This window comes from Polypterus senegalus, chromosome 7 (assembly GCF_016835505.1).
Source record: "Polypterus senegalus isolate Bchr_013 chromosome 7, ASM1683550v1, whole genome shotgun sequence".
In the NCBI taxonomy this organism is placed as follows: Eukaryota; Metazoa; Chordata; class Cladistia; order Polypteriformes; family Polypteridae; genus Polypterus; species Polypterus senegalus.
In genome coordinates this window covers 134,446-149,297 of record NC_053160.1, presented here as the reverse complement: position 1 = coordinate 149,297, position 14,852 = coordinate 134,446, and the positions used below count along the sequence as shown (strand labels likewise).

Genomic DNA, 14,852 nt, shown 5'->3' with positions numbered 1-14,852 from the left:
GCTAAGGAGGGTCCTGCATGTAGAAGCTCTGCTGGCCTCTTCGCTGTCACCCTCCAACCAGGGTCCTGAAGGGGACATTTTGGATATCAATTGTGAGTGTTTGTCACACTGGACATTCCTTTTACGAGTTTCCACAGTTTACTGTCCTGCCACTTCATTTGCTAGGCTGTGCTTTTAGCGAACTTTACATCTGAACTTGTCCTGGGCACTTTAACTGGCGTATCTGTCAGGCGCACGACTGGCGACTCACTTTCTGCGCTTTTCTGTTTATATTTGTGGAAGCGTACATCAGATGGGTTTAAATAACGATAAGAGCAAACAGGTTTAGGGGGCTGACCCCCAGTACGTGGCGTGACTCTGCCATTATGCTCTCCATTCAGCCACAACAAAGTCCGCTTTAATTCTGTCTCAAGTCACAGAGGTGGCACGTGTGAGGATGAGAGCCGGCAGCCACTGGGTGCTGACAGGGCAAATAACGGCCGACGCGTGCTTGTGCTCTGCTCACTCACCGCCTCGACTGACTGACTGACTGACTGACCGACTACACGTTTGGTTTTAAAATGGACTCTCAAACACAGCATTTGAATTAACAGAGCTGTCCTTATTGTCAACACCAGACATTTTGTGTTATCACTTTGTTTTAGTAATGATTAGCCATTGGAGTTGACATTTCTCGATGTCCTAAGACAAGTCGGCTCTAATGTCCCTAAACGTCCCTGTGGTGCGTGGATTATGAGATCGGCGTAGCCTGGTCTGAACTATCATTAATTTAGTAGACGCCTTTCTCCAAAGCAGGTTATAATCCACTCCTCGTCCCTGTCCGCCTTGATGCCACCCTTTCCTGCTCGTCACTGATGCTTGGCGCTCTGGCACTCACCTTGAATGCTTTCCGACAAGCCCAGCGTCCTCTGCACGTTTCTGCAGATCTTGGATAGGCACTGCTGGAACTCCTCATCACATTCCTGCTTCGGGCTGCCACAGGTGCTGTAGCAGCGGTCATGCTGGTTGCAACATTTCGTCATGGAAGGGATGCCAATGTCAAACTGGAAGACATCACAAGCAGTGGGTTAGTAGTGCAGTTCACGGAGATGGAGAACTACCAACCATACGGTATATAAAAGAAACTACAGCTCTTGAAACAAAGAGTGGGGTACAAAAGTAAGAGAAACGTCAGGAAACGAGATGGCACTCGCCAGAAGGAACTTAAAACGGGAGCAGAGCCGCCTTTCAGTTCCTTACCTCGACAGCACGTGAGGACACAGTGGCTTCTTATTCTGATATTTTGGGATTCCATGCCATCTGAGTGTGAAGAACGACTGCAAAAGCAGCAAACTAAGACACACAAAACGCCTGTGAAGGCGCTATATAAACGGGTTGTTACTACTGCCTCCTGTTCATTCACACGGGTTTAGCCTCCACTCTGCTGTATCAAACACCAACAGAGGGCACCATGAGACTTGACATCGAAGAGCCATCAAGGTGTGATGAGCCCAGTTAGTGGGCCACTCAATGACAACAAAGAGACTTCTGGGTGGCGATGGCAGCAGCAGGGTGCTGGCGTTTGGTTAAATGGGCATGGCAGATTCGAACTGTGGAACTCTGGGAACAGGCTGCTTGACCTACCTAGTGCCCATGACAGATGGCACCCTAGGAAGGAATCCTGGGACAAACTGCATGAGGAGATTTCATAGGCAGCTTTAACAAAGATGGAGACATTAAGCGGGGCTTCTCTGTTCATTGGTCTGTTACTTCTGTCGAGCAGATTTATAGTCAGAAAAGAATTTCACTTACACGACAAAGACATCTGCACTCATCATTCACTTTACAACTGCCAGTGGGAATCAAGGACAACGCTGGCAACGGTGCTAAAATTCATCACCGTTCAGGGGTAGGCAAGAACCGAGGTGCACTCGGGGAGCGCAGTATAGCGGGTCCGACAAAGTCAAACACTAGCGTGGCGAATCGCTCGCTCGGGAACTGAAGTGACTTTAGCTGCAGGTTGAAGTCCCATTTGACTTTATGGTGCCCAGCAGAGCTGCGCTGTGGTGCCGCCGTCTATTAGGCAGTGAAAGCTCTGTGAAGATGTCTGCTGTCGCGGTCCTGCCGCTGTCCGTCGCGGGACGTCGTATCTTTGGCTGCCGGTACAACAAAGAGTTCTGAGCAGACCTCAGCCACAGCGCTGCTCTTGTGAAAAGAATGGAGATGAACGCCATCAACTCAGAGGGGAGAGGCAAATTCGTTTGTGAACGTCACTGAGAGAATAAAATTTAATAATAAAAAAAACAAGCGCTAACTTTTACAAGTAGCCAAAATGTACATCGGGTGGTACAGACTCAAATCAAATGAACGTTTTTATTATAATTATAGCGAGAATAAAAGCAGCTCACTTCTCAAAACGTGGAGTGCCCAGACTCGAACCCGGGACCTTTTGGTTGTAAAGCAGCAGTTCTTACCTCTGCACCATTCAAGCAACTGCCTGTCGCTGGACATTTGAGCTCGAGTTTCAACTCAATGACAGCCACATGTAAATCATATGATTATTTTTCCTATATTCTTGACTAAAAGCGCACGAGTTTATTTGATATTTGGACTGAAGTCTTCACACATTACACACTTCACGTCATTATTAGTAGAACATGGAAACAGTTTCTGCTTTAGGTATATGTTCAGCATTTCTCGCATTTCCTTTCATCCTACACTTCCCCAGATCTTCATAGACACGGAGCACACGTGAAATTCTTGTGTTCCAAATAACGATATTCTGCATTATTTACCCAACACAACTCCAGGCACCTGACAGACACACTTGAGCTCCGTCAGAGGGTTTGGATGGGACAGCAGGCTGCTTCTGGTGATCGACGCATTTACAACATAAAAGGCGCTGATGAGGAGGTGCGAAGGGATTTCAGGTGGCCCTGGATTACGCGTTTTATCGTAGACTTTAGGGTTTCTAGTGTTAAGATTTTGTCTCATTATGGGTTTTGCGCTTTTCTCACCCTTTAGTTTCACTTTCACACTTTTCTGAGAAATGTATGGGTAGAAAGGGGATGTGTGGTGCTAACAAACGCACAGGCTCCTTTCTTCAAACCCTCGATGAAAAAAACTTTAAAAAACTCCTAAAATTTTTTTTAGTGTGTTTCATTGTTGCAGCAAATTTAATTTTAGAATCAATTTTGTGAAACCATTACAGGTAGTCCCCCAGGTTATGGACATCTGACCTACGAATGGGGCCACAGCTGCGACGCATGCGCCTCAGTAACCGTCATTCCGTCATCTGGGGACGCTGTAAGTGGTGGCTGGACGGAGGCTGGAGGGGGCGATTTTGCTGCTTGCGCAGTGTAGAGTCCCTCGGGTGGCTCCCAGTGCCAAGCGGTTTCACTGCCCGCCCACCACACACAGCTGCCCTGTTCGTCCAGGGTGGGCGGCTGGGAATGCTGCAAGCGGTGACCCTGTTGTGGCTGAACAGAGGCCATTGAGGGTGAACGGGGGTGGTGGTGGGCGATTCAGTACCCGTCTTTGGCCGCACCCTATTCGCTCTTGGTGGGCGGACGCTGCAGGCAGCATACTGTAGTGGAGGTGACTGTTAGGTGGGCTGGTGATGAGCCTGCTTGTATTGTTACGCACGTAGCAGGAAGTTGTCTCTCATTCAGTATGTCAGACGTGTTGACGACGGGTGCCTTCCTGCTGTGATAACGTGGACAGTGCTGTGCAGAAGAGCTCATCTTAACCTTTTGTCTTCACCCTTCAACAATGTCTCTGAAACACAAATCTGATGCAAGTGCTGGTGATACAATAAAGAAGAAAAAAACCATCACCATTGAAAATAAAGTAGAAATAATAAAAAGGCCAGAGAGAGGTGACACTCCATCGTTCACTGGCAGAGCACTTGGTTACAGTCGGTCAACAACAACATTTATTAAAACAATGGACCTGTTCCGACTTGCATACAAATTCAACTTAAGAACAAACCTGCAGTCCCTATCTCGTATGTAACCCGGGGACTGCCTGTGTATTTCTGTGACGTCACAGCAAGTGACAATAACTGCAAAATGAACTGGTGACGTGACATTGTTAATGCATTTTTTAAAGGCCAAGGCTATTGTAGGTCGCTGCTAAGTGTGACAGAGGTGAGCAGCGATGAAACGTCACTTCAAGTTCATGGCGAGTCACTTTTCAGAGTATGAAACAAAGAGAACACCACTGGGAAAGGCTTCAAGGTGGTAAACCTTTGCTCAAGCCCAGAATGAATCACCTAGGAATCCTCTCTTAACATTAACGGATATAGTGGATAATGGATGGAGGGATCTCACCACCTGTAATAACATGGGGTTCTGCAGCACTGTCTGTGGGACCCTCCACCCTAATTGCCTGACGAAATCTGACAGCAATGGAAGGAGACTCTGTGATGTAGAGAAACACGTCACTCTGCAGCAGCCCGTCTCACTCTTTGGAGTGCACGAAGACACTGGGCTGCCAGTTCCCAGACCCTTGTGTTAAATGCCAGCCTGGTCCAAGTGGGTGTCCTTAATCTCTTCTCTTAATCTTAATCTTAAACCCCCGCAGTTTGCTTCAACTAGAACGGCCCTGACAGCTCCCACCACTCTCTGAATGGTGAATTAAAGAGAGGATCTTTAAGATCAGACACTTTGGAGGTGCACATCTCACACTGAAGAAACCGCAGTACAGAACATAAAATGGAGCCTTCGCCGTCCTGGGTCAGTCGTACGGAAACAGAACAAACACAAACACTGGAGTGTCTGAGCTAAGAGGACCTCGCAGATCAGAAACAGAAGAAGCCGAGCCAGAGCATCAGCAACAGCTGCCTTCCTATAGCGGAAACGCCAGGGATGTTAAATAACGGGAGGAGCGCTCAACTTTTGGATTTTCTCCCGTTTTCCTCATTGCCTGTGTCAGCCATCCTCGTAGTTTTCCAACACCTCTCTTCTTGCCTCATACCCGACAATCCCACCTACGGCGCTGCTGAAACAGCCCATATGGGTGGTCATCCTCTCTGACCGATGCACTTTTAGCTGCCAATGCAGTACCCAAGTGTCAGCTGTCATCTTGACCTCCCTCTGCCCTGTATGCCGTGCCCCGTGTTGACGGGATGGGGTCCGGATTCACGGCTACACTAAAATTCAAACAAGCGGGTCTGGTAAATTGACGAATGGATCCTGAAGTGCGACTTCCTTCTCCATTTCCATTTCATAATCGTGGGACGAGGACTGTGCAGAAAGCCGAGATGCTCTGAGAAGCCCGCATGCCAGTGGATCTTCACTTGGCGTGTTGCTGGCACCCCAAGAACATCTTCAACTCACTCTACGGCATAACTCAAAATTGGGCCGACATGTGTGAAAGGATCAAAACTGAAAATGCTTTTTATCGATTTATTTTTATGGTCCTACTGGCAGTAGACGCAGAACGCACTTTGACTTTTTGTTTAGTAAAGCGACATATCTGAGCTTCACAGGGAATGAAATGATAAGGTTTGCAGCAGAGTCCCACGGCCCTGTGGCAGCCACGCTGAAAAGGTCCCACACAATTGACTGCCACAATTCCTAAGGCCATCATCTTCTGTTTAGAGACGTCAAAGCGAATCAAACAAATGGCAGGCTAGAAAGAATAAAGTGCCACAGGAAGGAAATCCCTTACAAAATATGGCCTCTTCCACCTGTGCCTCAGAAAATTGAAACAAGACATGAAGAAAGATTCAAGTAATAAAGCAGCAGCATAAAACAAAAGAAAGTACTTTACATGGACTCCGAACAGAGGAGAGCCGCATCCATTAGGTGGCGGGGCTTTGTAGCCGTAGCGAGGCTTTGCTTTGGACCCTGCATAGGAAGAAAACGAAGATCATCAATTGTGAAAAGGACTTCTCTTCAGAAACGAACGAATGTCAGGACGCCGTCCACATCTCACCCCTGAATCACGGAGAGAAATCGGCGAGCAGCCTCCACTGCCGCTGGGAAAGGACCCGGCAGCCCACATCAACTATGGCCAACCTGTTAGGTGGGATGAAAGGCAGGATTTGGGGATTGAATTCATTTAAAGGTCCCCGACAGCTTCTTGTATCCTTCGTGACGCGACACTGGAATTGATGCTCAACAAGGTTCACAAACCCAGGTGAGAACTGCTGGGTCTGGGCACTCTGGAGCAGCCCTGGGCTTCTGAGGCTCACAGTTACTGACTTGTTAGTTCAAATATCGTAAAGAATCCTCACAATACTTTCATTCTTCAACAGGGGGTTCCTGGTTCTCTCATGTGGCGCACATGATTTGAAGATAAACACTGCAGAGAGCGACCAAAACAAATCTGCGTGATCATCTTAATGTGAGGTGAACCACCATGATGAGTCCAATAGACTCCAGAGCTCCACTCCATCTACGTCACTGTGGTCAAGACCAGGGCCATCAGACTCAAGTCAAGTAACCAAACGACAAAAACCAGCAATCCAACTGGCTGACCAGCAGAGCTACTGGACCCATCTTGATGAATCTGGACTTGTGCTCCATCATGAAATCAACAGAAAGCACGCAGATCCACGGAGAAGTCCTGTCTTACGTCAGAGGCAAGCAGCGCCATCTCAGCCTTGTTACTGACCATCCCAATGTGCCATGTCACAAAGTGTCATCTGCAGCTGGTCACACCAGCATGGCCACAATATTTCAGTTTGCACCAATGGTCTGCACTGCCCCCACATCTCAATTCAAACAGGAGGTTCACAGCCAATAAATAAATAAATAATCAATCAATCAATCAATCAATCAATGGGATCCTATTGAGGCAATGAAGACGAAAACCTAAAACCTTTGCAGCCACTTGATAAATTCACGCCTCAAGGTCGTAGGCTACTCCAGAGACAAAGATGGTCCTACCTGCTACTGGACAGATGGGCCAAGTCGGGTGACCGCCAAGTCTATGCAAGGAGCCCGAGCTCACCTGAACAGTTCAAGGGCAGGATGGGACAAGGCCACCTAAAGCGACAATCTCTCAAGTGAGAATGACCAATTCACGTGACAACAGACGACACGGAGACGAGGGCCCACTCCAGTACAGGGGTCTTCTGATGGCTCACAGTCAGCCCTTAAAGACGCACAATTCACTCAGAAATGTCAGAACCTTAACAAACAAAAAGCAGCAGGAGGAAGTAAAAGCGGCGCTGGAGAGGAACGACGACGACAACAACTGCTGCTGCTGCTGGTGCTACATGAGGACGTCGCTAAACCGCCACAACAACGACGTTTACTTCTAAAGCACATCAAGCAAACAAGTGACGGAGCTCAAAGTGCTTTACACGTTTAGAAAAAATACAAATAGAAAAATACGATGAAGCAATGCTGAGTGACAAAGGATAAAGTACGGCGTGATGGCCGGGAGGACAGAAAAAACAAAAAAAGATAAAAACTCAGAATCTCCGAGGCCACGAGACCAGCCAGCCCTCCCCGGGCATTCTACCTAACATTAATGATCTCAATCAGTCTTCACACGGATGAATTTGATGATGATGATGGTCGTGTGGACCACCAATAAAGAAAGCAGACACGTCAAGAGGAAACGTCCTGCTTAATAAGCAAGCCCTCCGGTCAGCTGGCAGGGGCCCTGTGGGGGGTTCAAGGGGTCACTTGCTCACTGATGATTTGTGTATCACGAGACGGAGTTCAGACGATGGACAGAAAGAGCCGCCGCTCCTGCTGGGTGTGATTACAGAGCCCACCATGAAGTTTGGCATGAAGACCCATTTGTTCCTTGATTTCCCCTTTTGCTCCACCAATTCAAAGTATAAATCAAACACTTCTGACGGGATCAAAGTGCACATCCCAGATCGGTCACAACATGTAGAAATGACAACACTTCTTACGTATTGTCCCCATGACTGCCACTGAGCCCACTTCAGAGGGACCCTCACAAACTACGTGCAGCACACTCTACAAACGCTTGGCTTTGTACCAAGTGCAGTGAAGGACGGCGAGCAGAGTCCCTTGGTCCCCACAGCAAGATGGATAAGGTTTACGGCCCACCACCTCATCCTGCTGCCTGCCATCCTAGCAGGCTCGGAGGACATCGGCGATTATCAAACAGGGAGAAAGCCGTGGCCTGGGACCACCGGACAACACGCTGCCACTTCCGCCTCATCCTTTCTCCTCCTTGGAAGTTGGCGACAGCTCCTCTTTCCAAAGAATCCGTTATGTTGATCCAACCGAGAATCAATTTTTAAAAATATCAGAAGCCAAACTCTCCACCCTGATGTCCAGTTCAAACCCGTGCACCTCCGTATCTTACCTTACCCGCCTAAGCCTCACGTCAAGGGTCAAGGGTTAGGGCTACCAGTCCCAGTTGTCCTCAGTGTGTGTCGAATGCTTTTGTAAGTATAAGGGGACGTTCTTGTCTGCTCCGTCCTCTTGCCCCTAAAACATCTCCGGTGCCACGTAGACAACTCACCAGTGCCTCTCAGTTTTATCTGGTGGTGGTCACTCTCTTCATGTACAATCGCTGCAGAAAACGCACTACCCTGTCAACGGAAATCCCGGGACTCTCTCTCGCTCTCACTTGATGAAAACCTTCCTGACCAGACCCCAGTACTAAAAGCCGGAAGTCACCAGTCAGGCTGGCACCACGGGCAGACGCCAGGTGCTCCGATTCTGCTCATAGTGGACGACTTTTTCTTTACGTATTCCTTTGTTTCTCTCCGACGGAGCCCGTGTGCCTCACTAGGAGACTCGGACAAACACACAGCTTCTGCTCCTTCTTCTTGGGCCTCTTAGGCTGGCAAGTTCACGTTCTTGTTAAGTTTTAATTCCCCTAAAATGATTTGTGCCACCCTTGACCTAATGTTGTGCTTGAAATTTGATTGATGATAAAAAAGAGACAACACAGCAGATGCCCCAGGCTGAGGTCACTCTGGTGTGTCACTTGAATGAGTAGGTGACATGTCCAACTTGTGGGGCACACACAGGAGGAGGAGGAGGAGGAGGAGGCCGAGGACTCACAGGTTTCAGAAGGAAGCAAACCAAGCGAGTGTCTTTGACTGAACTGTGGACTTCTAACCAAAAACCAGCAATAAATGCCCACGCCCTGGACCTCCGAGATCAGCTAAAGACCCGCACGACAGATTCATGGAGGGCGTTGTACGGTGTGCATATTACGAGGTTTGCCCGCTCCCATGCCCTACCCCTCACACACTCCCATCCATCCCACCACGGACTGGTCTTCACCATTAACACAGATGACTGAAACGGCGCCTTTCTTCTGTGAAACGACTTCACACCTCAAGACCACAGGGGGAGTCCGAGGCTGCGCGGGGTCTGCTGTTATTTACCTCTTCATGGATCGGTAAGTGCAAGTCGACACACTCATCAGACGACCCCGAATGTACCCACCGATCAATACGTGTAAAACCGAGAGGCGGCTCGCGCCCGCCCTGCTGCACTAAAGGAACGGCGGCTTGCTTGATGATGGGGTAGCTGGGGGTCTCTTGTTAGTAATTCTCAATTTAAATGATTTTTGCTTTTCATTCATTTGTTTATGATGAAAGTAACCACTTGTGTAAAAACGGGCATGACAATGGCACCGGGAAGGTGTGCTAAGAAACATACCAACTGCTGAATGACCCGACTATATGAAGGACTGACACGACAACTGCTACGCTGTGGCTGGCACAACACAACCGAGTAGTCCGATGATCATCTTTGAAAAGAAAGCACGAGAGCTGAAAGCAACGCAGCGTACTGTCCTGTGGAAAAGGCAGCCGCCCACCCAAAACGAGTGCCACATTCACAGGGTCAATAGAAAAGCCCACAAGTGACCTTCAATTCCATCAGGAAAAAACGGCGAGGAAGGCTTGAAAGTGGCGTCTGTCTGCAGAAACGCCTGAATTATTAACTGGACTGACAGAAGTGAATCTGGGCTGAAAACCGGGGTCTCCTGAAGGCCATCTTGGCAGAACAAACCTCAACGGGGGGACCAAGACCCCCAGCACGACCATTCCCACTCGAGACTACTCATGGATATTCATCAGTATATTCAATCTACCTGAATGTCCGTCTGTCCACATTGTTGAATCGTTTGGCAGGTTTTGTTTCAAAAGTTGATTACACCTGCTTTTATTAAGGAAGCTAGATAGATAGATATGAAAGGCACTATATAACAGATAGACAGATAGATAGATAGATAGATAGAAGGCACTATATAATAGATAGATAGAGAGATACTTTATTAATCCCAAGGGGACATTCACAATAACTACATCCTTTAAATTGTTGGTATAAAGCGTGTGGGGTACAAACAGATCATCTCCCAAAGTGGAGAGGTAAAGCCTTCACATCCATTTAAGGTGTGACTTTAAAGTCACAGCCTGTGACGCAGATCAGAATGGCCCTGTCCTCAGCCTCCTGGGCTCCCAGGGCACCCTGCCCTACTGATGCCACTGCACTGGGCCTCTTTTCCCAACACTGCCCATCACAGCCCTGATCCATCGCTCAGATCCAAACCTCTGGTGCCAATGGCTTCCTTGCAATTCCTGGGGCCTCTCACCCATCTCACGATGCCACCACACTATTAGGCTCTTTTACCCTCCAGATGCCAGCTCTCACACACTTAGGGCCCTATGATTTCTGCGACGTGGAAAACACGGGTGGAGTCACGGAATTAACGCATATTAACGGATATGTGCAGAATTTAGAGACTAAGGGGAGGGGTGACGGTCACAAAGCCTCCCAATAAATTAAACGATTGAATACTTTGTGGCTCTCACTCAGATACGGTTTTCTAGTTTGGAGGTTTTCAAGCGAATGCAATACTTCGTAGAAATCCAGTCGTGCCTCCATCTTTTTGCGCACGTGTCTCCCGTATGTTTTCTCGTTAAAGGCACGTGAATTAGCTCGCTGCACGAGACAGAAATGTCGAAGCAAACAGTAACAGATACATAACTCCATCAAAAAAAACAAAGAAACACGAGCTGAACTGCAAAACTGAGGGCACAACGATAACCCCGGCGACTTTTACAAATCTGGACCACAACTTTCCTGAAAGTTCTACCAACATACCCTTTTAAAATGAACAACGAATGTTTTGTGATTTAATCAACGTTTTGTCTCGCAGTGACGAAGAACACAAAGTCCACATTCGACTCTTCCGTTATAAACGCGCCCTACAAACCCGGGCAGGCGAGCAGGCGTCTCCTCAGATGCAATGGGCCCTTCAAAGCGGGTCACCTGCTCTTTGTTTCAGTTTAATTCCCAGATTTAGCGTCTTGCAGATTAGTTCTCTTTTGCTTTGTAACTCATTATAGTTTAAGATATGCAGCAGATGAAGCTACAGATGTAATGATTCACGTTTTCAATCCGTAACCCACTAGAAACACTTCAGCGAGGCTGCATCACTGCTGATGAGGGTCAAGTCTCCCTTCTTCAAGAAGCCTGCCAGAGACCCCCGAAGCAGGAAACAGCAGGAGGAATAGCAGCTTCAGATCAGTAGGGGGCCTCACTGAACACATTCACCGCTACAAAGAGTTCTTTAAGGCTGAGAACACATCAGCTCAGGCTGTAACAAATATCCTAGGCCCGAAAAGTGAAGTTCACCTTCATCAAACTCGTCAGAGCTCTTCCAACCCTGGAGGGCACTCGCTGTCCTACTGCAGTCCCAGCACAGGACATCATGGAGGATCGGGGCTCCTATCTGATAAATGGAACTGCAGAATAAGGTTGAGCTGGGCTACTGTGCTGTTTCATTACAAAGTGCCATCTCATTAGGGTTTGTTGTGCTGTTGCTATTTAGAGTACAAAATAAAACAAGACAACATAACAACCCAAATCAAGGAGAAATAAAATGGAATTTGTGAAAAAATCAAACGGATTGCATAGGGACCTACAAACAGCCTCCCTCACGCCAGCCCCACCAGAGCGCAGGGCATTGAGCCCACCAAAGCTCACCAGTCCTGTCCACTTCATTCTCCTAAAAAACATCAAGTCGAGTTCTGAGGGTCCCTAAAGTCCTCCTATCTTCTTGGTCACTCACTCCACGTGTCTGTGGTTCTGAACGTTTGTGTGAGCTTCACCCTTAGGTTTCCAGCTGTGTCCCCGTGTTCTTGACGATCTCAATCCACTGCACTGCTGCCCTTCATCAGCAGGTCTCCTCTTCATCTCTTTAAGGCTCAGCTCTTCTAATCACCCCCTGCAGCCCCTAAATCATCCCAGTTGCTCTTCTCTGGACCTTCTCCAGTGCTGCTATGTCTTTATGGAGCCCCAAACTGCACCCAAGTGTGTTATAAAGCAGACCCTCCTGTGACTTGTACGCGGCACACGTCAAGGCGCTATATAACCTGACACTCTGTTAGCCTTCTTCTGAACACTGCCTGGCAGATGATAGTCCACTAGGACTCCCAAGTCCTTCTCATCAGGTGGACTCTCGACTTTCAGACCTCCCATTGCGTATTCAATTGTTTCGTCCATTTCCCGTTAATCCTCAGATTACATTTCTTTTTTCTTGGCCATCACTACAAACCACGTGGGTTCAGTCAGTGGCAGTGCCAGGTTGTCTGGCACCCTAGGCCAAGCTTATCAGTGCACCAACCAACTAACCCATGCAGCTGGGTTCCCACCACCCCCCATGATCTGCACCCTGAGCCAATGCCTAATTCACCTTCATGGTGGTGGTGGTCCTGGGGTCAGAAACATTTAAAAATATATTTTATTGGGTGGCACTATGCTTTAAGACTTCCCCGCCACCATATAAGCAGATTCTGTGCAGTGGGAGCAAACGAGAAAATGGAAGAGCAGAAGAAAAGGACACTTGACGATGGCATTTGACAGGCAGGAGGGCACAAGATGGCAGCACCTTCTGGGGATGTGGAATGTGTAACCTGTCATCTGTCCCGGCTGGTAAAGTGCTCTGCAAACAGCATTAAGCTTTCTAAGTCCAAGGGTGTGTTGCGTTTTTATCTTTTGACAAAATGTATCAGTAACTTTCACGTAAACCATCGCCCCTTCTCCATTGCAGTGTCTGCCCTGGCAGCTCTGGGCACCACACAGGAAACAACACCAAACACGGTGGGTGCCTGGCCATTTGCTGTCACTGCGATCGACTGACACACCCGGCGTGTCGCCTCCTCTTCTTTTTTCACTTCAGGCACTGAACTCACACACAGCCCACCGGGGTAAAGCAGGTCGATCCCTCGCCCACTGGCACAGACCCTGCCCTGCTTCTCTACCTGTATGTTCTTCAGTGGCGGCTGGAGCTCCTTTGCTAGGCTGACTGGTGGCGATGGCGAGGACACCGTGGACTGGGTGCAGCTGAAGGGGACACCCCGTCACAGAAGGCGGCAGGAAATCTGAAAGCATAACTCGGGCACGGGGGTTTGGGGGGCTGGCATATTCGGATCAGTCCCAGTTTGACTTTTTCTCACATGGGCGCCGTCTTTTCAGCACTTCTGCCATTTCATCAACTTGTCGCTTGGGTTTACCGCTCAACCAAAAGCCCCCGCCATGGACGTTGACGACTGTCGCTGTCCAAACTAATCACTCGGGCCACCTCGAAGTCACCACGTCGCTCTATGCGCTTTGACGGCGGCGGACACCAGGGGTTAGCGGCAAACGAAGGTGTTTCTAACCTGGCAGCTCGCCTGTCAAAACGCCTTGTCGTGATGCTCGCTAACACCGTAGTGACAGTACGACCCTCGCGTCCGCTCACCTCTCACCCCGTCCAGGTGCATGAAGCGCGGCGACCCCGTCACGACAATCCACTCGCCGCGTCACCTACCGTCCATGCACTTGTAGTGACACAGTCCGTCCTCCCCTCCGAAGAGCTCGAGGGCCGCGTTCAGGTACATGTCGATGCGATGCACGCCGTTCCGGATGGTTTTCAGAGTCATCCTCCAGTCCGGGGTCTCCGGCTCCTGATGAGAGTCGGCGGCCAGGCAACTCACAGGCCGCCAGGACAATAAAGCCGCCAGGACAGAAATCCACAAAGGAAGCATCCTGGACGCTCACCCGTACAGGTCCGGACTTTCGCTTTCCTCTCCTATTCCTCCATCATGCGAGGTGAAGGTAAACGCTTTGCGTCACGTATAAGCCCCACCTCCCTCGCCGTCATACGGAAAGCTGAGCGGGTCAAACCGCGCTCGCTGACTCGAGGTGTGCTACTGCCACCTTGTGGGGGGTTACTGCGTTTACAGGTAGAAGTCCTTTGAAAATTGTCTCGCCATCTTCAAAACACTGAATCGACTTGGGATTTTCTTTGTCGGTCACTTTCCTTACCTTAAACACATCCAGATTGTAAATCTCATTTAGCTCTACTTTATAACAGTTTCTGCAAAATGTCATTATCCAAAGGTCTCGTTATCTAAAGAGTCTTCTTTCTTTTCGCCTCCACAGATTTTCTCCACATCTGCTCTATAAGGCTGGCTGTATTGGGGTGAAAATGTGTTTTTAAACTTAGGTCCATAAATATTTGGACAGAGACTACTTTGTTCTAATTTTGGTTCTGTACATTACCACAATGAATTTGAAATGAAACAACTCAGATGCAGTTGAAGTGCAGACTTTCAGCTTTTTTTGAACAAAACGATTCCATAAAAATGTGAGGCAACTAAAGCATTTTTTGAAAACAATCCCTTCATTTCAGGGGCTCAAACGTAATTGGACAAATTAAATAACTGGAAATAAAATGTTCATTTCTAATGCTTGGTTGAAAACCCTTTGCTGGCAATGCCAGCCTGTAGTCTTGAGCTCATGGACATCTGCAGATGCTGGGTTTCCTCCTTTTTAATGCTCTGCCAGGCCTTTACTTTCAGTTGCTGTTTGTTTGTGGGCCTTTCTGTCTGAAGTTTAGTCTTCAACAAGTGAACTGCCTGCTCAGTG

At 48.5% G+C, this 14,852-nt stretch overlaps 1 protein-coding gene across 2 annotated transcripts in view; it reads right to left on the bottom strand.

Moving 5' to 3' along the window:
- Window positions 1-14,062, bottom strand: part of LOC120532247 (caspase-6-like) — a 36,641-nt gene extending 22,579 nt beyond the window's left edge. For both annotated transcript variants that reach the window (XM_039758098.1, XM_039758099.1), the window contains exon 1: window positions 13,753-14,062. In XM_039758098.1, coding sequence (XP_039614032.1) covers window positions 13,753-13,969 — 217 coding nt within the window. In that variant the 5' untranslated portion in view covers window positions 13,970-14,062. The remainder of the gene's footprint in view (window positions 1-13,752) is intronic.
- Between the last annotated feature and the right edge of the window lie 790 nt (window positions 14,063-14,852).